The sequence below is a fragment of the Eupeodes corollae genome, chromosome 1 (genome assembly GCF_945859685.1).
Source record: "Eupeodes corollae chromosome 1, idEupCoro1.1, whole genome shotgun sequence".
Classification (NCBI taxonomy): Eukaryota; Metazoa; Arthropoda; class Insecta; order Diptera; family Syrphidae; genus Eupeodes; species Eupeodes corollae.
The window spans coordinates 272,388,151-272,412,890 of record NC_079147.1 but is presented as its reverse complement, the minus strand read 5'-3'; the positions used below and the strand labels follow the sequence as shown (position 1 = coordinate 272,412,890).

The 24,740-nt window shown below is 35.0% G+C and overlaps 1 protein-coding gene and 1 non-coding gene across 3 annotated transcripts in view; one reads left to right on the top strand and one right to left on the bottom strand.

The window, feature by feature from the left end:
• Nucleotides 1-24,740, top strand: part of LOC129943363 (titin) — a 140,603-nt gene that overhangs the window by 8,199 nt on the left and 107,664 nt on the right. Inside the window, exon 2 of one of the 2 annotated variants that reach the window (XM_056052747.1) lies at nt 20,622-20,680. The exons of the other annotated variant lie outside the window; for it this stretch is intronic. Within the exon in view, the coding sequence (XP_055908722.1) occupies nt 20,622-20,649 (28 nt within the window). The 3' untranslated portion in view covers nt 20,650-20,680. The remainder of the gene's footprint in view (nt 1-20,621; nt 20,681-24,740) is intronic. 2 annotated transcript variants of the gene reach the window in all.
• Trnar-acg (transfer RNA arginine (anticodon ACG)) lies at nt 20,908-20,980 on the bottom strand. The gene has a single exon. It is a non-coding gene; the product is annotated as a tRNA-Arg (tRNA).

Genomic DNA, 24,740 nt, shown 5'->3' with positions numbered 1-24,740 from the left:
TAAACAGCAACGTCATAATTCCAAATGGGAAACTGGTGAAATTTTATGGCTAAATTTTATGGTCAGAAAAAATCCCCAAAATATTCAATTTTTGTAATTTTTTAACTAGCGATCCTTCCCTTTTCCTGTTAAAGGATGATTCAAAAATAATTTAAGAGTTTAAAACGCAGGAAATAAGTAAAAAACGCAGCATTGAAGTTTATTTTAAAAGGAGTTAAATTAAATTAAATTCATAAAAATGGATGAACATTTTATTTGGTTCAAGTGCGGCTACGCCTCTAATTTGACTTTCAGTGCGTCAATAGTATCGGACTTGTCACTTTAGACATCGACCTTAACATAGCACATCAAAATATAGTCTTATGGCGTTAAATTACACGATCTAGAAATTAACTTCTAACAGAAAAAATCCTTCAACTGATACATTCGACAGGTTCAAACGACATAAGGGACTTGAAAGTAAGGCAAGTTTCTAGTATTCGATTGGCCAATAGCCAGCTGCCAAAAAATCACCTTCCAATTAAGTCAACTTTATTGGAAAAAGTACTGGAAAGTTAGCTAAGTAAAATTTTAGTTAAGTCAACTTATGTCAAAATGACATTTGATCATGTTTTTTTTTTTCATTCAACTGAAAGCTGAACTTCATTGCTCTATAATTTATTTATTTTCTGCACAATTTTATTTAATGTTTTTTGTAAAAGGATTATTTGTCAAATTTTTAAAATAAATAAAAAAATATTTCTTTACAATTATAAATGCAAATCGTGATGGACTTGTAGTTTGCCTGAGAAGTTTTTTGTAGACAATAAAATGTTTTTAATAGATTCTGTTCCATGAACTGAAGGTAGAGCTTAGTAAAGTAAAGATCCAAATTTAAAATGTTTGACACTTGAAAAAACGAACTATAGCTGCCTTAGTCAAAATTTACGTTCAAAGAACACAGTTGACTGCAAATGAAGTTTCTTTTGTTGACTGAACCTGCTCATTGTTGCGTATAATTTGTGACACCATCTGGTTGGAAGACACGAGTCTAGCGTTTCCATTTTGATAAGAAGCTTATGACCGTCGAATGGTACCGTTTATAATATCGTTGTGATACGCTTAATATCGTTGTGATAGCTTCATCTTCGAAGAAATACGGCTGAATGATTCTGACAGCCCATAATCCGCATTAAACTTTTTATGAATACATAGTAGGTCCTGCAATGGTTCTAGCTTCTCTTCATTCCCGCTGGTTCACGTAACTATTCAACCAGAAATGAGCTTTGTCGTTGAACACAATTTTTCGATTAAAAAAATTGAAACTTCGTCAACTTTTTAAGATCCCATTCACAGCAAATTCGGCATTGTAGTAGGTCATTCGGCTTCAATTAAATTGCACCAGATATATTTTGAAAAGCTTCATAACCACGTACTGCAATTACAGAAGCCCGGCGGAACCGAAGCGATAATTCATATAGTCATCACTAACACTGGCTGACTCAGCTGCGATATCTTCCTCAATTCACACTCTAAGTAAGCATGTTACTTACTTACTTAAGGTGGCGCTACAGTCCGGGCGGACCTGGGCCTCAACCAACAAGCGTCTCCAGCCAGCTCGGTCCCTAGCTAGCTGTCTCCAGTTTCGCACGCCAAGTTGGTTGAGGTTCTCTCCCACCTGGGTGCGCCACCTGAGTCGCGGTCTTCCTCTACTGCGCCGTCCCTCGGGATTGGATTCAAAGACCTTCCGGGCTTGGAGCGTTGATGTCCATCCGCTCTACATGACCTAGCCATCTAAGCCGTTGGACTTTAATTCTGCTAACTAGGTCAGTGTCGCTGTACAGCCCGTACAGTTCGTCGTTATATCTTCTCCTCCATTCTCCATCTATGCATCCTAAGGCACTCTCATCTTTCTTTGACAGGGTCCAGGCCTCAGCGCCATAGATGAGAACCGGGATGATGAGTGTCTTATAGATGGTGATTTTACATGCTCGAGAGAGGACTTTACTTCTCAAGTCCAAAGAAGCAGCGATTTGCAAGAGTTATTCTTCGTTTGATTTCAGCGCTGGTGTCGTTGTCTGCATTAATAGCGGTGCCTAGGTAGACAAAGTCCTTAACTACCTCAAAGTTATAGCTGTCCATGGTGACGTTTTGTCCAATACGTCGTCGTTCAGTGTCCTTTTTTGATGACAGCATATACTTGGTCTTGCCCTCATTGACCACTAAACCCATCTTCTTCCTTCCGTCGCAATGCTCAAAAACGCTCCACTGACATCACGCTTTGATCTTCCAATTATGTCAATATCATCTGCGTATCCGAGTAATTGGATGGATCTTTGGAAGATTGTGCCTCTAGTGTTGACGGTTGAGTTTTGCACAATTCTTTCCAGAACGATGTTGAAGAAGTCGCATGACAGTGCATCGCCTTGTCTAAAACCTTTTTTGACATCAAATGCATCGGTAAGATCTTTTCCGACCTTGATAGAGCAGCGTGCATTCTCCATCGTCATTCTGCACAAACGGATAAGTTTGACAGGGATGCCAAAACTAGACATTGTTCGGTAGAGCTCTTCCCTATAGATGCTGTCATACGCGGCTTTAAAATCGATAAAGAGATGGTGGGTATCGATTTGAAGCTCCTGGGTTTTTTCCAAGATCTGCCGTAGTGTGAATATTTGGTCGATAGTGGACTTTCCTGGTCTAAAGTCACACTGATAAGGACCAATCAGGTTGTTGACGAATGGCTTCAGACGTTCACATAGTACGGCAGAGAGGATCTTATACGCAATGTTAAGGAGACTGATGCCTCTGTAGTTGGCGCAGTTTAGAGGGTCTCCTTTCTTATGTATCGGGCATACTATGCTGAGATTCCACTCATCGGGTATGCTTTCTTCCGACCATATTATGCAGATGAGTTGGTGCATGCTCCGTACCAAGTCACCGCCTGCTGCTTTGAATAGTTCGGTGGTGATGCCGTCAGCTCCAGCAGCTTTGTTTGGCTTAAGTTTAGATATAGCTATCTTCACTTCGTCAAGGTCAGGTAGGCGGAATTGTTGATCTGCGTCGCCGAGGTTGAGTGGTTCTATCTCCCTTACAGCGGAATTCGGTTCGTCATCGCCGTTATATAATTTGGAGAAGTGATCTTTTCATATTCTCAGCATCGACTGCGGTTCTACTACGATGTTCCCTTGATCGTCTTTAGGCTTCGGTTCGTGGCTGGTACCCTTGGGAGGATTTTTTTACCTTTTGGTAAAATTTACGAACCTCATTCCTGTTGTGACATCCCTCTATCTCCTCGATCGCGCGCTTCTCATGCTCTCTTTTTTTCCGTCTAAGAAGCCGGTGTTCCTCTCTCCTCTTCTGCTCGTAAGCATGTTAGTGGTTTGAAATCCATCCAATATACCTTATAGCCGCTTCAGAGGGTTGAATAAACTTACCACAAAATAGATAAGGCGTGCGATGAACTTTTTCTTACAGATCGCCAATTTTGATAAAAAAAAACCAATAGTTGTTTGTTTGTAAGACGAAGAATATATGGTTAAATATTATAGACCAAACTGAAGACGTTTGACATTCACACAAAACACGAAACGTACATAGGTGAGTTGTCAAAATTTGTGTGGCAAAAAAGGAAAATGGCAAACCATAAATCACACATTGTGTACAGATCTGTCAATTTTGTTCTTGCAGTTTGACGTTAGTTCTGTATCAGAGTTTTCCAAAAATCTGCACCACAATTTAATATCAGGTGGAGGTATAGCCTTGTAATCTGTAAATGGGTTTCGAAAATCATCATCTATTATAAAAAGAATTACTTTTATCCTAGAGCAGGGAAAAAGCTTTTCTTTTTTTCTCTTAAGACTAGAATGTTCTAAGCAAGATATGCAGACTATTCTTTGTCTTATAGGGGAAAGGTTAAAGTGGCTGTCCTTGGTGGAATAGGACGAATGGTCCATTGTGATACCACATTAATCTTGAGGTTTCCTCCTAATCTCAATGGAACCAGTTTGAGTCCCCTACGAAACGTGAGAGGCTGATTTTATACTGATATGGTTTAGATCATTTAGAACGTCAAAGAAGAATTCTCCTAGGTTATTCTTGCTTTTTTGAGCTAGGACAGGGCATGTACAGAAGAACTATTTTCTCCTCTTCCTCGTCCATACAGCTTCTGCAAAAGTCAATTGAGAATACGTCTAACCGCGTGATGTGCTTTCCTTTTCGACAGTGTCGGGTTATGACACCTATTATCAAACTTAGATGCGATCTGCTTAGAGATAGCAATCACCTTGATCGCTTTAAATCTAGTGTTGGCCAGATGTTTTTTGTGTCCTGACACGTGGTGATGTTGCTCCACCTGTTGCATTAGCAACAGTTTACAAGTAGCGATTAGTATGGCTGCATTTGCCAAACGTAGTAGAAGAATGGGCTGCACTGTACCGTTCCGGATGGTGAGTTCTTCTTTCTTCTGCTGTTGTAAAGAAATATTTTTTAAAATTAGGCATACATCAAAATTAATGGTTTTTTAATTTTTATTTTTTAACGTTGATGTCGTGGAATTAATATAATAGCTCATGTTATGCGTAATCATACTTCTTTTATGAGGCGTTTGTGCGAAAAAAATTATCTTCTCAGATGAAGCTCATTTTGATCTTAGCGGGTAAGTAAACAAGCCCCAGGGTTCTGTTCTATCTCCAAAACTCTTTCTCATTTTTATTAATGATTCCGGTCTGCAACATTTAATCCAATACACTGTTTCGCTGACGATAGTACTCTTAGCTTTTCATATTCGTTTTCAGACTCACATCCCTCTTTTTCGGATGTGGAACTGCAACAACAAAATATGATAAGCTCATTAAATGGGGATTAAAAAATTGAGTGGAATTTAATGCTTCGAATACGCAATGCTGTCTTGTATCGGTAAAGCGAAATATACACCCACTGCCATTATCCATGGATGGCACTTGCATCTAGGAGACTGAACATCTCGATATTAGGCGACGCAAGAAATATTTCACCCCTTCTGATCTGGCTATTATCTACAAGACTTATATACGTCCAAAGCTTGAGTATAACTCCCATCTATAGGCTGGTACCATTGCAACTTACTTAAGCCTCTTGGATAGTATTGAACGTAGACCATTTTAATTGATAGTTGATAACATCATCATAAGTTAATTTAATTCGCTTGAATATCGTGGTAAGATCTTTTGTCTGACCCTTTTTTATCGTAATTTTAACGGCTTATGCTCTAGTGAAATAGCTAGGTGCATTCCTCCCCTTAAACAGTTCAACCGTTATACTCGCACTTCTGGAAGTGCTCATCAGTATACCCTCGAGACCAACTTCGGCCGTACTGTCAAATACAGAGATTCGTTCTTTAGCCGTACTTCGTGAATATGAAATAACTTACCACACTCTGTATTTCCTAGTCATTACAACATTGACGAATTCAAAACCACTGTGCACCGACATCTCCTTTAAAGCCCTCTCTCGTCTTCCAAGTGCTCACACTGTGCCTCTGCATAATAAGGGTAGTGATATCCCCTGTAGTACCGGTGGCATGTTGGTTAGTGCGTTGGACTGTCATGACAGAGGTCTTGGGTTCGATCCCTGCCTATGTCATCTAAAGTCTTTAAAGTCACGGGAACTGCCTCTTGCGAGGAATTGACAAATTCTCCAAGAGTAACTCTTGTCATGAAAAAGTGCTTTCTCAAATTAGTCGTTCGGATTCAGCATATAAACTGTAGGTCCCCTCCATTCCTGACAACATTGCTCGCACACAGGAACGGTTGAGAGTTGTAAGTCACTGGGCACTAGTTCTCAACGAACTGTTGCGCCACCCAATTTATTTATTTATTTAATATTCCCTTGAGTGTGTGCGTATTATAAAAAAAACGCAGACATACATTGAAGAGCCGATAAACCTAAAACGAGTAACTGTCGATTGTGTGGATTTTGGTCCGTGCCACAAAGCTGAAGCTATACTCGATGTTTTGCATCTTTTTTAAAAAAAAATAAGTTATTTAGCTGACCCTATATCATATAATTTTACAGCTTCGTAAGAAAAATCAATTGAACGAACCGGAAAAAGTTTATAATAAACCATTTTCGACATTTACCGGACTAGACCACCAGATCATGTAGCCGTGATTTTTCGAAATTTTAAAGACAATACTTTCTCTTTTCCTTACGTACAAATCCTTCTTTTGTGTGTTTGGAGGCCCATTAAGTACCGCAGGGTCCCATATGTTAACATGAGGAGGGCTTTTATATATTTAGGCTCTCAAAGCTCTAAACGGTGTAAAAGAGCGGCTACCAATGTTTAAAACTAATTGAAGGAATGTTGTTTAGTCTGAAGCCTTTCCATTTAGAACTGAAGTGTGGTGATTTTAGAGAAAGACTCACAGATCTTTTTTAACAGCTCAATTCTCTGTTCTTAGCTTAAAAGCAGCCGTTCATTTACACGAGATATATTAAATGGCTCTTGGATTTAAGGGTCCCTAGAGTTATTATCAAAAAACAAGGGGGCCACCCAATGCCCTAAATAATTTAAAAGAGATTTAAGTTTGGTGTGGGGTCTGCTAAGATTTTACTGATCAAATATTTTCAAAATATTTTGATTTAGATATTATTAAATAAATATTTATACAAAAGGATGCACTTTTATAGAACTTTAAAATTTAAACACTAAGAATTTAACGTAGAAAAGAATCATCTAAAATCCTTTAATCAACCCTCAAAACATTCCGTCAAACGTCAAAATTATTTCTTTTCCTTACTTTCCCATATTTGTGCACTATTAAAATAATAACAAAGCAATCGAGAGAATGGTAACATGAAACCAATAAAGACAACTTTGAAGAAACGTTTGTTAAGGTCAACTTTTTGAATAATTAAGTTAAATAATAAACAATATTTTGGTGCTGCTTTTTTATTTTTACGAAATGCAATTGAAAACAACAACTTCTGCATATTTATAAATTTTGTTCTGAATGAATAAACAAAATAACACACAACTTACTATCAAAACCTTTCTACAAAATATAGTTTCTAATAAAATATATTATAACTCAAAATTGTTCACATTTCCGGTAGATACTTAAAAGTAACCACCTCGTTTTAAATATGTATTTGAATACAAGCAATCACAGAAACAATATAATTATTTTTTATTGTTTTGTTATAAACTAGTATATTGGACAGATATTAACCTAATCTATACCTATACATGCTATTAAATTTAAATAATTTAAAAAGTTTAACTTCACATACATACATTTTATTATCATTGACATTCGTATCGCAATTTTGTGTTTATTGCATTTACATATACTTCACAATCACATGCAATCACTGAAAACAAATCTGTGTTTACGTATCAATCAACCACTTATCGTAAAATAGCACAATAACGACGCTAAGCGACGGACGACGACGACGTGCTTCATCAAAAATAAAATGAATACCTACAAAAATACACAAAAAAGAATTAAACAAATTGCTACCTTTGAATAACACAATTTAATGTTATATATCATTAAAAAAGAAAAATAACAACAGACGTGATTATAAATAGCGATACAAAAATACTCGAATACACGAATATAAAAAAGGGATGATAATTAAAAAGTGAGAAGTTCATTGTTTTTATTTTTTATTCCATTGGATTATACGTATTGATATTGTTGGTGATTTATTAAATGGCCAAAAATTACAATTCAAATGTATTTTAAATAAAACAATAAAAAGTGGATTTATAAATATCAATGTCCTCTTAAAACTTTATAGGCTCTAAAAACTTAATTCAATTTTTTTAAGTCGTGTTTTGTGTGTTTCATGGAAAGTTTTTATTTCAACTTTGATGTTGTTTATTTATTTTTCCTTTAAACTTAATGAAAACAGAAAAAATCTCAATTTTCCTTAACTGGCGCCCAACATGGAACCCTGTTTTTTTGTTACTTTTATTACTTAAATCATAATTAAATGGAGTTTTTTTTGTAAAGTAATATTTATTTCTTAAATGTCACAAGAGGCCATCCCAAATGTTAAGTGATTATTTCCGTCGTCGGTGTTTGAGCTATGTCTAGTTTACACTTTTCATGATGCAAAAACTTAATTTAACGTTTATAGTTATGTTTCGTGTGTTTAATGGATACTATTTGTATCAACTTTAAATTTATCCATTAATTGTGTATTTAAGCTGAACGAAAATAGACAAAATCTTAGCTTTGCTTAACTGGCGCCCAACATAAAACCTTGTTCTTATCAATTTTTATAGTTAAAATCATAATTTAATGTAGAATTAATTTCTTATCACACCGTTCTATCGCTAAATTCGAAAACCTCCCTTTTCGAACTCAGAAATTTTGAATATATTAATGTCCTCTTAAAACTTTGGAGATTCTAAATACTTATTTTATTTTATTTTAGTGTGTTTTATGGAAAGTTTTAATGTCAAATTTAATGTTGTGTATTCATTTCTTCTTTAATCTTAAGGAAAACAGTAAAAAATCTTAATTTTGCTTAACTGGCGCCCAACATGAAATCATGTTCTTATACATTTTTAGAACTAAAACCATAAATTAAATGGAGCTATTTTTGTAGTGATATTAATTTCTCTTCACATTGCAAACTCAAAAACCTACGTCTTCGAACTGTGACCTTTTGTCAATATCAATGTCCGCTTAAGTTTGTTTAGGATCTAAAAACTTAATTTATTTTTGTTGTGTGTGTTTTATGGAAAGGTTTTATGTCAACTTAGAGGTTATTCATTCATTTCTTCTTTTAACTTAAAGATGACTGAAAAAATCTTAGCTTTTATTAGCTGGCGCCCAACATGAAACCCAGTTTTTATCATTTTTATAACATTTTTGTATAATATCGCTATCACTACCATTACTATGCCAATAAATAGTGTGAGCATTAAAAAAGGGAGAGAAAGGTTGAAAGGGCGGTGTCGGTGCAAGTTGGTTTCTATTTCCTTAATATTGTAATGACTACTAAAGAAAGAATCTCTGTAATTGACAGTACGACTAAAGTTGGAATCGAGCGTATACTGATGACGATGAGCATTCCCAGAAGCGGAGTATTACGGTTGAACTGTTTAACGAGAGGAATGCAGCTGACTTTTTTCGCAGAGCATACACCATAAAAAAAAAGAAGAGTGAGACAAGTTTACCACGATCCAATTAAGGCATTATCACCAATCAAATTAAATGCTCTACGTTCAATGTTGTCCACGAAGTTAAAGTAAGCAGTCCAGAGATGATACAATCCTGATCAGAGGGGAATCTTTTTCCATTGCTTTAGAAAACCTATACGTCTTGTTGCTAGACCCTGGATCAAATGCTTTTGAAGTATCAAGTTCAATAACCTTACCTTCCCATAACTGAATTAAGCTATTTTTATAGTATTATTATTTTATTTTCACATGGTTCTATCACAAAATTTGAAAGACTACCTCTTCGAAATCTGAATTTTTACAAATACAAATGTTCCCTCAACACTTTTTTGGACTTACTTACTTACTTAAGGTGGCCATACAGTATGGGGCAAACCTGGACCTCAACCAACATGCGTCTCCAGCCACCTCGGTCCCTAGCTAGCTTTCTCCAGTTTTGCACGCCAAGTTGGTTAAGGTCACCCACCTGAGTGCTCCACCTGAGTCGCGGTCTTCCTCTACTGCGCCGTCCCTCGGGATTGGATTCTAAGACCTTTCTAGCTGGAGCGTTGATATCCATTCGCTCTACATGACCCAGCCATCTTAGCCGTTGGATCCTAATTCTGCCAACTAGGTCAGTGTCGCTATGGTCTTGCCTTCATTGACCACTAAACCCATCTTCTTCGCTTAAATCGCAATGCTCAAAAACACTCCACTGACATCACGCTTTGAACTTCCAATTATGTCAATATCATCTGCGTATCCGAGTAGTTGGATGGACCTTTGAAAGATTGTACCTCTAGTGTTGATGGTTGAGCTTTGAACAATTCTTTCCAGAACGATGTTGAAGAAGTCGCATGACAGTGCAACGCCTTGTCTAAAACCTTTTTTGACATCAAATGCATCGCTAAGATCTTTTCCGACCTTGATAGAGCAGCGTTCATTCTATATTTTCATTCTTCACAGACTTAAAAGTTTGATAAGGATGTCAAAACTAGACATTGCTTTGTAGAGCTCTTCCCTATAGATGCTGTCATACGCGGCTTTAAAATCGATAAAGAGATGATGGGTATCGAATTGAAGTTCCTAAGTTTTTTCCAAGATCTGTCGTAGTGTGAATAAGCCACACTGATAAGGAGCTATCAGGTTGTTGACGAACGGCTTCAGACGTTTACATAATAAGGCAGAAAGGATCTTATATGCAATGTTTAGGACGTAAAAACTTAATTTATGTTTTATGTGCTCAAGGAATACTTTTTTATCAACTGTGAGCTTATTCATGAATTTCGTCTCCAAATTGAAAGAGAATAGAAATAGTCTTGCTTAAGTGGCGCCCAACATGAAACTTTTGTATCGTTAAAATCATAAATAAATGAAGCTTTTGTGGTATAAAAAACTTAATTTATTATTTTAAGTCATGTTTTGAATGTTTAATGGATATGTTTTGTACTAAACATGAAAAAAAATTGTCTTTAAATTGAAGGAAAACAGAAATAATCTTAATTTTGCTTAAATGGCGCCCAACGAGAAACCTTGCTTTTATCATTTTTATCACTAAATTCTTTACGGAATTAAATTTTTTTCTATTTTGGTACTTTTCCCAAATCCCAAACAATGTTCTCTTTCGTCCTTTTATTCGTTACAAAATATTTCTAAACCAAAAATTTTTCAATTTATGGTAGAATTGTGATATTTTTTGAACACATTTCTTATTTATTTCGATAAATATAAATTCAACAACCCCAGTTCTTCATATATGGGCTCAAATCATGCATAAAAATACACTTTCCCCCATATCACCATCACATATCGTGTTGTTTTCGTCCTATAACAACACAACTTTAACGTCTACGTCGCTCGTCGTTGTCGTCGTCTTAATCATCTGACTCGTTGCAGCCATATCGCCTCTTCAACATCAATTACTGTCCATTAGCGATGCACTTTTCTGCTTTCCGATGCACTTTGTGGTTTCACATTCATAATAAATGTTGTCAATAATCTCTTTTTCTCAAAGGACCGATACGACTATACGACCCAAAGACATTATATCGAGACTGAATCGAGACGAATATGCACCACCAAAGTGCTTCTTGCTGCCCCTGACGATGATGATGATGAAGATGATGCCTTGTTTGAGGGTAAATAAAACCAAAACCAGATCCTCAGTATATATCAAAATATGTACATAAACTCTTATATATACGATTATGGTATGAATGTCAATGAATTAAGTTAAATGGGATGCTATGCTATGTGCCATTGAATCTTAATTTTTCATATCAGATTTCACAACAACAAACCTTCTTCAGGCCAAAAGATTCATAAATCCCAAATTTAGAAGAAAATAAATGGAAACATTTCACATGAAAAATTCATTGACGAAGAAAATTTCTTTCGTTTTTTGATTTATTATCATCAACTGTATTTATATTAAAATTGATGGTTCTTGCCAAGGGAAGGGGTAAAGTGCGATCGTAAATTAATAAATTAAAAAAAAAAAAAACAAAATACATAATACATAATCTATTTTTAAAAAGTAAAAATTTCATCAACGCTCATACAAAACTCTAACCAGATGTGTTTTGCTGGCGATGGTGGTGGTGATTGAAATAAATTTAATTGAAACCATAATTCAAATTTGTATTTTAAAAAATAAACCCCAAGGTTAAAATTTTTGTTTGCAATATTATATTTGATATGAATCAATTGATGAAATGTGGCAGTTAATCAATCAGCAAATACGCTATCAATTATTAGAATAAGACAAACAGCTGCCTAATGAAGAGAGCTTTTTTGGCTTTATCTGTTTGTCTGTATGACAAAGACTCTCTCCAAAACTGTTGATTTTAACAATTTCTTCCATCACTGTGTGACATAAGGCTGTAAGACATTGGCCACATTTTAAAAACACTTTTTGATTTTTTCTTCATTGTAATTGTCACTTCAGTGTTATTTTCCAACAAGTCACTTAAAAATTCGGTTCGTTACCCTCAGAACTTGAGCTAGTTTACTAAAGTTAATAAATGTTTCCCGATAAGAGTTTTGAATCCGTTGATTAAGAAATTGTCTCTTTAGAAGCTGTCATCTTTTGACATTTGATAAGTTAAAACTTATAAATTGAATTTGTTTAAATTTACTACAAAAATGCTGAACACTTTGAAGTTTTCTCGCCTAACTTACGAGAAGTTCTTCGATAGATTTCGAAGTCACTAGTGAAACTAGTGGAAAAGTTTCAGGAATTTTTTGTAGTCAGGTATTCCAAAAGCGAGAAAGGAGCTATTTTGTAAAAACAGAAACGTGTGAGGGCTTTTAAATATAAGTTAATACATAGAACTCAAGTTGATCGATTACCAGCAATGTCGCATTTTCGCTGGTTAGATCCTTGAAATGCCTTTAAAATGATTCTTATTTTCATATAAAAATAAACTTCAGTGATGAGGCTCATTTTCAGTAATGAGACTATAACAGAATTGTCTCATTTGGGGCCTCTCTTTGCTCAATGTTTCGTTTTATTTTGTTTTGTTGTGATTGGACTTTATATGCTTAATCGAAAATGACACCGATTCAATAAGCTATGTAACAAACGAGAAAGGGGGGGGGGAGAAGTGTTTCCACTAAGGCACCTCACCTTATCCAGGCGACAACGGAAGAATTCCGTAGATGGAATCAACGTTGACGTCTTCAGTTCCATTAAGGTTGAACTACTTAGTAAACACCTAATATGGCATATTCGGAACCCAGGCCTATAAGGAGCGGTTTAACTGGCACCCCGTCTTCGGAGTTAAACTAAAGATCTGGCCCTACAGTTTGGGGACTTTCTGACCTGGTAACATATCCTAGCTGTGAAGCACCATAACAAGCCACAAGGGTTGAACATAGATTCAAAACCTTAACGATGGAATTGCTGGAGATGGTCACAACAAATTTAAAGAAACGGATATGGTATTACAGCACGGGTGGATCCAGATTTTTAATTAGGGGGGGGGGGGGAGGTGGCTCACGCACTTAACATATAGAGGAGTTTTTACTTACCGCTTAAAAATGTTCTTTCAAGAAGAATAACAACATTTAATGTACACATTTCAAGGGCTAAATCAAACTTTAGTTATTAAATTATTTTAGAACGCTTTTGTCCAACAAGGTATAGTCTAGCTATTTAATTTAGTAGGCTTTCTTCATATGAAAGCATTCCAAGATTCTAACAGTTTTTTAAATATGCCATATTTAAGAGCAAAATACAATTGTTTAAAGGCTTCTTATTTTCTTTCATTTAGGAATGTACGAAATTGTTTTGAAACTTAGCTTTTTTCAAAAAAAATTTTTTTGTTGCCATTTATATTAATGCAAAAAACGCTACAAAAATTCAAAACCCAGAAAATCAGAAAGAATCTGATATTAAGAAATTTCTGTTTTTTTTGGCGTAGTTTTTTCGGACTCAACTTTCGGGAATCTATTATTACTATCGCTACCAGTCTGTGTACTCGTAAATTGGAGCTGATGCTTCTCCTTAAAGGAGTCAAACAAACTTTAAAATTGTAGAGAGAAAATGTTTAGTTCTTGAATTTAAGGAAATAAGTGCATTTAAGTACGTAATTTATCTGAATATAAAATAAAAACAAACTAAGGTAAACAAATAAGCTGGGAAGAAACTTTAGTGTCACAGTCACAAATTACACGTTTTAGAATCTCTTTTCACTTCAGTTCTGAAAATATTCATAGCTTATATATTAATAAATATGGGACTTTTATATTCTGGAAATTCATGTTTAAATCTCAGTTCTATAACATCTAAAGCAAATTCACTTCAAAACGTTGATTTCTTTAATTTGTTACGACCTTAAAAGTTTTATTCAACAGAAAATCAATTTTGAAAGAAATATATTTCCCGGCTGCAAAAGATGCAAACAAAATTTTTTCAAAAATGTAAATGCCATAGAAAAAAAATCGTTATCAATTTGAAAATTTGAAGATCGACAAGAGCTTGGATTGAAAGACAAGATTTTTGAAATCTGATTAAGTTCTTGAGAAAATTTTAAAACAAAATAACGGCTTTATGAGGGGTACACTACAGGAGCAATACCAAAATATGTTTTTCTAGTAAAAAGAAAAAAGTTATGAAAAAAATTAGAGAAAGTTCTAAAAAAATCTATCGGTTTATTCGAATTTTTGAATTTACAAAAAAAAAATTAGTATTAAAAAACGCCTTAAGCTTATCGGCTTAGTTAGAATCGGTACAGTGGTTTATGCTTTACAGACACAAAGATAGACGGATGGAATGGGGGACCCACTTTTTTGACTTTTCTAACATCATAATGTGATGTTTGATTCGGATCTTTTTACGAACGCAATACTTGCCATATACATAGTTCCTGTGTGTCGCAAGTAAAAATCACTTCAATGTTCACTATTTACATAATGTGCATACAAAAAATAAGATGGAACTGAAGTCTAGTTTTCGGAATTTAAAGGGAACTTAATATAAAACTAAAGTTACTCTCAAGGTTTCTTTGTAAAAACCTGAATATTTGCTCTTCTTCTTGGAAATACATTTTATGAAAATAGTTTAAAGCATTAATCAAGTTACAAAAATGTTGAATGTTTTTGACAACAAACCGTTTTTTGGTGAATGTCGTTAAATTACTAACATATCGTTACTTACACAACTTAACTGCATAAGCTTTATAACTCATATTACCCCCCCCCCCCCCCTTTGATCGTCCATTGGTCAAAATTTGATGAATTTGTGCTAGTAGAGGTCATTTCCATGGATTTCTTTTAAAAAAATAATCGTTATTTTTCAATTTTTCAAAGTTGGCAGAACATTTTTTAAAGCACATTGAAAAATACCTTGCAATTAATAATAGATAGATAGGGTCAGATTGGTTGTAGAGTAGGGTGATTCATTTCCGCAAAACATTTTTTTTTTCTCGGTGCTCAAGCAAAATATTAATTTACTAGGAATTTCGAATTTAATAGAAAAAAATTCTCACCAAGGTAGAGCTCTTAATATCAAATTTAAGTAGTTACAATTCAAAATTGAAGTTTTCCCATTTAAAATGCATGTTAAAAAACGCTTTTTTTCAAAGTTCTAATGTTCAATATTGTCAACCGGTTTAATGGACCTTATAGGGACTTTCACGCTCTCTAAAATTGCTTCAGTGTTTTTTTGTGTAACTCGCACTGGTTCGCCAGTAGATGTCATCAGAGTTCAATTTTTTGAATGAATAGCTTTTTCCAATTTTTTTGAGCAATTCGCAAAAAGTAGGGAGAAAAAAGGGCTGATTTGTAAAAAATAGTCCTTTGACCAGTATTTATTTAATTTACAGCCATTTTTATTCCTCAAAACTTAAGAAATTGATAAACAAATGAAGATATGATAAACAAATAAAGATATGTTCATCAGTTCTGGCCATCAGATCATTGAACAAATTGGACTCCAAAAAGAATAGATTACTGCCATTTGAAGAAGCTATCCGGTTCTATTCCTTAAACGGGGAGGCATTTGTTTGCATAGGCCTTGTCATAATGTATTTGTGAAGGCTTCTTTCATCCATTCTCATAACTTTCAATATGTGGTCTGAGTTGGTTTTAAAGTTTGTAATGTAAAGAGGTGTTATGCCAGCGTTGAAGAAGCCAATCTGAACAAGCATTGGAAGAAATACCTGTGTAGGGCTTCAAACTCCTCCAGTTCTAAATATCCAAAAACTTCGGTACCGTAGCATTTGCTGAAGTTCAAAGCTGCTTGAAAAACACGATATTTGGATTGAGGATCGATTTTTTGGTTAGAGTAAAACTTAGGCCACATCAAGTTTAGAACTACTTTGGCTACATTAAGATTATAAAACAGTAACACTCCAAAATATTTGAAATAATAAACGACTACAATAGGCGCGTTGTTAGGAACCAGTTCTCCTCGGCGAGTCTTTCTTTCTGATGCTGTTCAAAAATCATTATAATTGTCTTCTTAGTGTTGACGCAGAGACTCCAGGATCCAAAAAACATATTAAGTTTGTTATTGATTTGCAGCTGAAGGGTAGATGGATCAGCCAGTAAAACTAAATCGTCCGTCGGCGTAGAGCAAAACTTTAATTTGTATACCGGCAAAGATAATTCCCCCCTGAAGTACATCGCAAACGTCGTCAATAAACAAGAGCGAATAATATCGGGTTTGTTTCAAACCATTCAGAGGATTTAGTTCCGTCCCACACTGATGCAGTAGATGAGGCAAGAAAGTTGAAATAAAACATAATAAAACATCATGACGATTTTTACATTAAGGCATTTCTATTTAGATTGCCAAAGGCTGCTTTAAAATCCACAAAACAGGCACATAATTCCGTTTTCTGTTCAATCGATATCCGGGCAATACTCGTCAAAGCGAATATATTGTTTTGCGTTGAGGAACCCGATCGAAATCCTGACTTGAACATGGTGAGTCGGTTATTGTTCTCAATCCATTCCGTCAACCTTTCATAAAGAATTGAAGCTAGAAAATTTCTTAGCGAGTTGAGAAGCTCGATTCCTCTTTAGCTCTCTGGCTGATTGGTATTAATTAGTTTGTCTTATTTTCGTTCAACTCAAAATAGACTAATTTAATAGTAAAAAGTTTTCCACAAACAATAATGAAATATTTAAAGGTACTTTTATGTTAATATCGATAAGATCCATCAATAATAAGATTGCCTTCATAAGCCACTTGAATTTATTTTTAAATACAAATCTCAAAATTAAAATTCTTGAAATAAAAAAACTAGAACATTAACAAGTAGGTACGTATGTAGTACATAATTAGATTACAGAAAAGCTTCACTTGAATGAAATACAATGAGATTTATAATTTTGATAAAATTATACAAGGGCGATAAATTATTCTATTCATATAGTTAAATAGTTCTGTCAAGTTAAATTAGTTGTTTCTTTGACTATCTTAAATTATAAAGAAAGTGTAAAAATTTGTAAGAAATTGTTGTCCAAAAATTAAATCAAGATCTTAATTTTTTTTTTTGTAAAATACTGGGAATACCAAATCAGAAAAGTAAATAAGTAAATAAAGATCTAAATTTTATATTTTATATTTTGTTAGCAATTTATAGCTCTTATTTGTATATCTTAATAGAGAGGGCCAAGGTGGTCATGGACAAGACACGCCGACACTAGCTAGAAACTTCCCTTGGTTGTTTCCAGCCTAGCTACGGTGGTATCTTTGTCACTGAAATAATGGAGTAAAAATACATTAATGCTACGTTTCACTAGTATGTAAGATCTAGGTTCACCTTTAACTGTCACACACAGTGTGTAGTACCCAGGAGTCCTCAGTCCTCGAACAACGGATCCCACAATCCATGGCTCTTGGATCAGGACAATGTCTTCCCCGTTTCTTGCCAGACGGAGAAGAAGTGAGGCCGAGTCCTTTATGGAGTGTTGGAGATTAATCTGTACTAACTGCAGCATTTTGACTACAATTAGGCAGATCAACCTCCACCACGGTTTCGTTCTGATCCTCTGAGTCTGAGGATGAACCCAAGAGATCGTCCTCGCTCAGAAGGATCATATTAAGGTCGTCCTCAGTCTCCATTAAGGATGGACTGTCTACGACTTTTGTAGAGTGTGGAGTCATGATTGGAGAGGGCATGAGTGCATCGTCACCCTCTGTTAGGAGAGAAGACGACGTTACAGGCCCACCAACCGCTAGTTCACCTTCCGTTGTTTTTGGGGCCCGCTTTCCACGTTAACTTCATCTTTTGTATAGATTCGAATTTTAATGGATTCGAAACTATAGTTAATGGAGCCCTCGTTTAGGGCTAGAGGAGCTAAGGATTCTTTATTGAGTACCACAATGGCACTGTTATAAAGACCCTTCACATCCTCTAGCTTGGCTATCTTTCAGTTATGCGTCGAAAAGGTTACGGGTTACAAACTCTGATCATCTCGAGAATGTCCTCGATACCAGCAGGCTCGATTAGTATCTAAATGCGGGCTCTAGGTCTGCTAGGAATGTCTTCCATAGCGACAACCTAGAGCTACGCACCTGGCCAAACTTCACCTAACCGGCTGACAGCGAGCTTGTATAGGTCACAAGAACTCTGGTCGCCACAAACCATGAGTTTGGCATGGCCTTGATGCCAACCCCCATTGCTTATGGAAGGAAGTGGTCTTGGAAGCTCCCTCAAAATGCTCAAAAAGCCACCCGAAAGCTTAACCTTGACCCTGCCTTGACAACTGCCAACGATCCGCCGATATTGTGCCATCTTCATCGCTCCTGTCAATGACCGCAACCACAACTTTGCCCTTCGCGACGTCACTGAAACTATATTGATTCTTGATGGGATTGAGGGGAGTACTGGTGTTGTGCACCCGAGGCCGTTTTGGTGTCGGTACGGCCCCCTCAAGAGACCTTTCTCTTTTAGACGCAGAGCCCTTACTGGTCCTTGTTGTAGCAAGTATGCTCTTAGCTCAGTCGACGCTAGCGGTTTGCTGAGTTTAATTTCAGCCCCCGATGATGCACCAGAGGCCTTTAAGATTTTCGACGCTTGCTGCCTTTGTCTATAAGGACAAAGTGGCAGCAGGCTTTGACGTTAAGCTGCCGCCCGGTCCTGAAGAGATACCGGTCTCATTGTTTTTTTTCATTTTTGTTTTTAGTTTTGGTTTTGTACATCTTGGTCCCACGAGATGCGAAGAAATGGGGTCCATCTGCACAGAGATTTGCATGTACAAATAAGGCTAGTTAATCCGGAGGTCGCCAGGTATCCGGATACTCCGTTAGAGACTGGGCTATTTTTGAATTGGGCCCCCAGCCAGGCTGATCATCGGCACGGGTCGTTTAACACCTTAGATCCAGCTCAATAAAGATGAGAGGTGGTGAGGAGTCAGTTGATGTTAAATTATCATTCTGATATGTAAGGAAAAGATTGGGATTCGGTAACAGCAATTCAGCATAGGAGATAGGCGCGCTGCTAGCTTTTTCGCCATTTCAACGTGGGAGGTGGGATGGGAGTTGGTGACATAAACGTAGGCTGGTATGCCTTGTTTATGTGGGAATGGATGATGATTTTGGGAAGGTAGAGGGATAAGAATGTCCTTTAGTTTCAGGACTCATCTGGAGAAAATTCTCGAGAATCATTGACCTTACTCAGCTTCTACAGCTCGACAAGGTCGACGTTCTACCGATCTCTTTTTTTTTAATTTTTGTAAAAAAAAACCTATTTCATCTAATTTTTAAAAATTGTGTCCTGAAATTGAAATTTTAGTCAAATTATTTTACTTTAAATTGTAGAACAAAAATTCCATTAGAAAAAATGTTTTTTTCAGGATGAAAAACAAAAGTAAGTGAAAGAAGCATGAGGGCAGAAATTTGGATTATTAATAAGGCCATACACACCACAAGTAACCAAAAATCAAAACTATTTGATCTAACTTATGGTCTTATGTTTGTACTTACTGGACTTAGCAAGAATATAATAATTGAGATTATTGGCTACAATAGCAAATGAAAGCCAAAAACCCTATCAGAGTTCAAACGACACATCTCAGGGACAAACTCCACGTAGACATATATTTTTAACTGTGGCCCTTTTTTACTGTTGTAAAATAGAATATGCATATATTTTTTAACCACTACTTGATATTCATTATGATTTATAAACCCTCATCATAAATCATTCGTTTTTTAATCCATCAAAAGGTGTCTAAAATTCAAATCCTAATATAATATTCATACCTCGCTTTCTTCGTTCAAAGATAAAAATCAAAACCTCTAAAGGGTACCTGCTTATAGAGGCTACGTTCCCACGAAATTCAAATTCAATCTAGAAAAAATGCTTTCGACTTAATAAAATAGGAGATAGATACGACATATTGTTTTTGACTCATATACCTAATGTTGAAACATTAAAACAATTTTCTAAATATTCGTTAGAAAATGCGGAAGCAAAGTATCATCATTGCTTTGAAACATCACTTTTTAAATTATTCTTTTATAGTGTTTTGTTTAATTTATATCAATGAAAACTATACAAGAATTAGAACATAATTCAAACATAAATTAAAAACAAAAATAATAAAAGTATACAGCTCAACATTCCAATTCATTGTTCTCGTTAGCAAATTGTCAAAAAACAATATTTTTAAATAATATGTTTTTGTATGTAGTATATTCTCATTCCCACTTCCCACACAACATTCTATAATTTTTGTTATTTTTTTCTGCACATTAATTTAATTAATTTAAATTTGTATTCCAAAAATAAATCACATTCCAAAAGATAAAAAATAATAAATATTTTGTTTTTGTTGTTGTTGCTTGCACTTAAATTATATTAAAATACTTTCACTTTGTCAGTCACTCAACTCAACTCAGCACAATTCAACCACCAACACCCCCCAGCATCCACCCACATTAATCTTATTATAAAAATCTTTTAAATATTTTGCTAAAGAACAAAAAAAAGTTAAAGAATTTATCTTTTTTTTTATTTATTTTTAGCTACTTATATTCTGTTTGGCAGCACTAATTTCGAAAGCCAAATTTTGAATATTGTCATTGTAAGTAAAATAAACAATAAACAAAACAAAAAAATAAATAAGTTAAATAGAACTTAGTTAGAAACAGTAATTAAAAAAAAATATACATAAATTATATAAAAATAGTTTGTAAATAGCAATAAAACAAAAATAATTAAAATTTGCTTTGAATTCGTGTTGCCAAATAAAATAAAAAAATATTATAAACTAATTAGAAATTGAAAATTTAAAAAAGTAGTTATGGATTGCGACCCTGCCAGGAGTCGAACCTGGAATCTTCTGATCCGTAGTCAGACGCGTTATCCATTGCGCCACAGGGCCAGATGGCAACCTTGAGATTCAAAGTTCTATATTCATACGTGGCAAATGTGTAGAAATAGAGAGTAGAATAGACCGAGTCTCGTCTGTCATTATTTTGTATAGATATTCTGCTTGTTGTTTTTGTAGAGTTAACTGTTACTGTAGACGTCATCTGTTCTGTATTTTTGTTGTGTAATTTAGCACATGTTTGATTTCATATACAAAGAAATGATGTTTAAAATATTGATTTATTTTTTGTTACTTTTGATTTTAATTAAATTGGAGTCAAATGCAAAAAGTATACTATTTACATATATCTTAACAGAAAAAGGTTCATGCATCCAAGAACTTTTGTGTGAATAAATTAAGAAGTTCTGTTTGATTTCGCATAGATAAAGTGGAGATTTCTAAACATATTCTGTGTAAGACATGCAGGTCTCTTGAAAGAATATTGTCAAACCTTCAAAGTAAGTTTATAACTAGATACCTATATTGGAAAACCTAAGGGCCATTAAGATTTGTCTAAACAAGCTATTTAACGAATTAATTGGTGAAGCATAAAATAAAAAATAACGAAATTATGTAAATTTTTACATCACCTATACTTCCAAAAAGTTCCTTTGACTTACAGAGTTAAGCAACAAATATTAAGACGTGGGAATGTTTTAAGCGCAGTTTTATCCAAATCCCTTTTTTCCAAAAAGGTGTAAAGTAAAAATGGTCAAAACATTAGGATTCAGTAATTTTTTCGTAATGTAACGAGTGCATTCTGAGACGTATGGCAAATCTGGCAATAGTTTTTTCGGAGTCTGACAGCTCACAGTTTTGTTTGTCATTTCATAAAGAAAAGACTCACTCCTGAATAAATATTGAAAATAGTGCAAATTTGATAAAATAATGGTTCGCTTCACGAGACGTCGACAAACTAATCAATTAATGAAAAGAAACTTTTGGAAACCGTGGACCTGTCGTGAGTCCACCAAGATCGTGCGACTCAAGACCGCAATTTTTGTGTGGCTATGTGAAGTTTTATGCAGTTAAGGGTCAGACGATTGACGCATTGGAAGAGAATATCCATCGCGTTATTGCTGACATACGGCCCCAAAGTGGCTGCACATGGCAAAAATTGGGATTCTCAACTTGAATTAATTAATTAATCTCTGACATTATATTCTCAAACAAGAAATATAAACCACCCATCTTCTCCTCTTCCGTCAAAATGCTCAAAAACGATTCACTGACATCACGTTTTGATCTTCCAATTATGTCAATATCATCGGCGTACGCGAGTAGCTGAAAAGACCTTTGGAAGATTGTGCCTCTAGTGTTGACGGTTGAGTTTTGCACATTTTTTTCCGGAAGGAAGTTGTATGACAGTGCTTCATCTTGTCTAAAACCTTATTTGACATCAAATGTATTGGTGATATCTTTCGACCTTGATGGAGCAACGTGCATTCTCTATTGTCATTCGTCACAAAACAAAATTTTTGCGTGGATGTCAAAACTAGACATTGCTTTGTAAAGCTCTTCCCCATAGATGCTTTCATACGCGGCTTTGAAATCGATAACAACTGATGGGTATCGCTTTGAAGTTCCTGGGTTTGTTCCAAGATCTACCGTAGTGCAAATGCCAATGGTGGACTTTCTTGATCCACGCTTATAAGGACTTACTAGGTTGTTGAAAAACGGCTTCAAACGATCACATAATACGTTCTTACATGCGATGTTCAGAAGACTAAAGCTGTGTGATCAAGAACAGTAAAACGCATTTATCCTAAAACTACCAAAATTGCTTAGGACCACACCACACTACAAAAAGGCTTTTTCAACAAACTCTTTTTTTCCACTGAAGGACATCGCATACAATTCTCCCAAAATTCAGATTTATTCAGACAGGTCCTTAAACTAAATATCTACATATTGTTTTATCTACACATTTAAAAACTTTTGCTTGAGGGGTTTAGGGGGCTTAATACAAATTTGTTAGTGTTACCATGTGAGCTAGAGTTGCATATGTTTCAAGAGTGAAAAGTCGATCACTCTTTACTTGGTTTTTAATGTCAATTGATAAACTTTGCAATATCCACGAAATGTGGATATTGTCCATCTTTTTCCACTTCTGCTTACTTTCTAAAAAACCCAGAGCTATAGCTCTAAGGATTATGAAATTTTGTTATACCTACACTAAAAGTGTAGAAGTGTGCCGAAAAGTTTTGATTTTTGGAATTAAGAATTTCTGCTGAAATACTTCCTCCAATATTATTTTGAAAAATGTATAAGACACAACTATTGTGAAGGTAGCATTACAAAGGTGACACTGTAATTTGTACCAATTTTTATTTGTAATAATTTTCCAATTTAAAAATTATCATTAAAATTCACCATCAATGAAGATAATACATTTTTAAGAAGTATTTAAGAAACTTCTCTTCAGTTATATTCCCTTTTCCATTAAAAAAGTTTGGTTTCATTGTAAGGGTCTATGTTGATTTTGAATAAAACCAAAACCCTATTTATGAAATTAGTGTCATTTTTTTGTGATGGTCCAATTTTCTATGACGCTGAGGCATGCTTGAGGTTCTATGTTGTTAATGTGACAAATTATCTCATCCTTTAGCCTTTGAAATGTTGCTGGTTTACCGACGATGTATGCACCTTTTCTTTCAAATAACCCAACATAAAAGAAGTCCAACCAACTGACATCGCCACCACGTGAGATAACCCCGCCATTAAATTTGTCGCTCAAAATATAGCCATTGTTTCGTTGTGTGGCAAGTGGTCCCATCCATGTCGAAATAACATAACGTCCACATCCATATCTTCCAATTCGAGCCATACAAAGTTCGTTATCATCTTACGATAGCGAACACCATTCATGGTTACTGACTGACCGGCTTCATTTTGATAAAAACACGGCCCGATGATGCTTCAAGAGCCCCTAAAACGGTACTTTATAGTCACTCTTTGTGGGTGAATTTGTTTTTCGACAATCACTCTTGGATTATCATTTGCCAAAATGCAGCAATTGTTCTTCTAATTGACGAAAATCCACTGAGGTGAAAATTTACCTCATCACTGAAGATAATTTTCTTCGAAAATTGATCATCTGCTGTTAGCATTTCTTGCCACCATTCTGACCATTGACGACGACGCTTGAAATGATCAAAAGGCTTTAGTGCATATGCAAGTCTTTATGCATAATCCTTATAAATAACGAGCATGAGAGGTACATACATTTGTTGGGCACGATGACGAGTTGAGGTGGACAGCACTTCAGCCACGCTTTCGCGTACAGCAGCAATATTTTCTGCAGTACGAGATGAACAAGCTTGCACTGGTATTTTCACATCTCCTACAGACCCAGTTTTGCCCAAATGTTTTTCCGATTGACCGACAAAATCACGATATGTATTTTGATTTGAACAACTATTTTCATAACAAGTCTGAAAAACTTTAACGCCTTGCTCGATTTTCCATCTAAAATGTCAAAAGAAATGCTGAACAAAATTTGATGTTAAGTTGTGGGTCACATTCAACATCAGCTCTTATATTTTACCACCCTTTTTAAAACCAAGAAAACATTTTGAATATGAATTAAAAACAGTACAAATAGTTAAGAATTTCGAACCTGTTACTAAAGTCAATTTGACACTTAGGTACAAAGAAAATCCATTTTTAACTATCATTTTTAGCCAATGTATCCTATACCCTGATGTAGAAATTGTATAAAGCGTGATATTGAAAAGGTTTTATTTCACTTTTTTTTTAATATACCTTACCT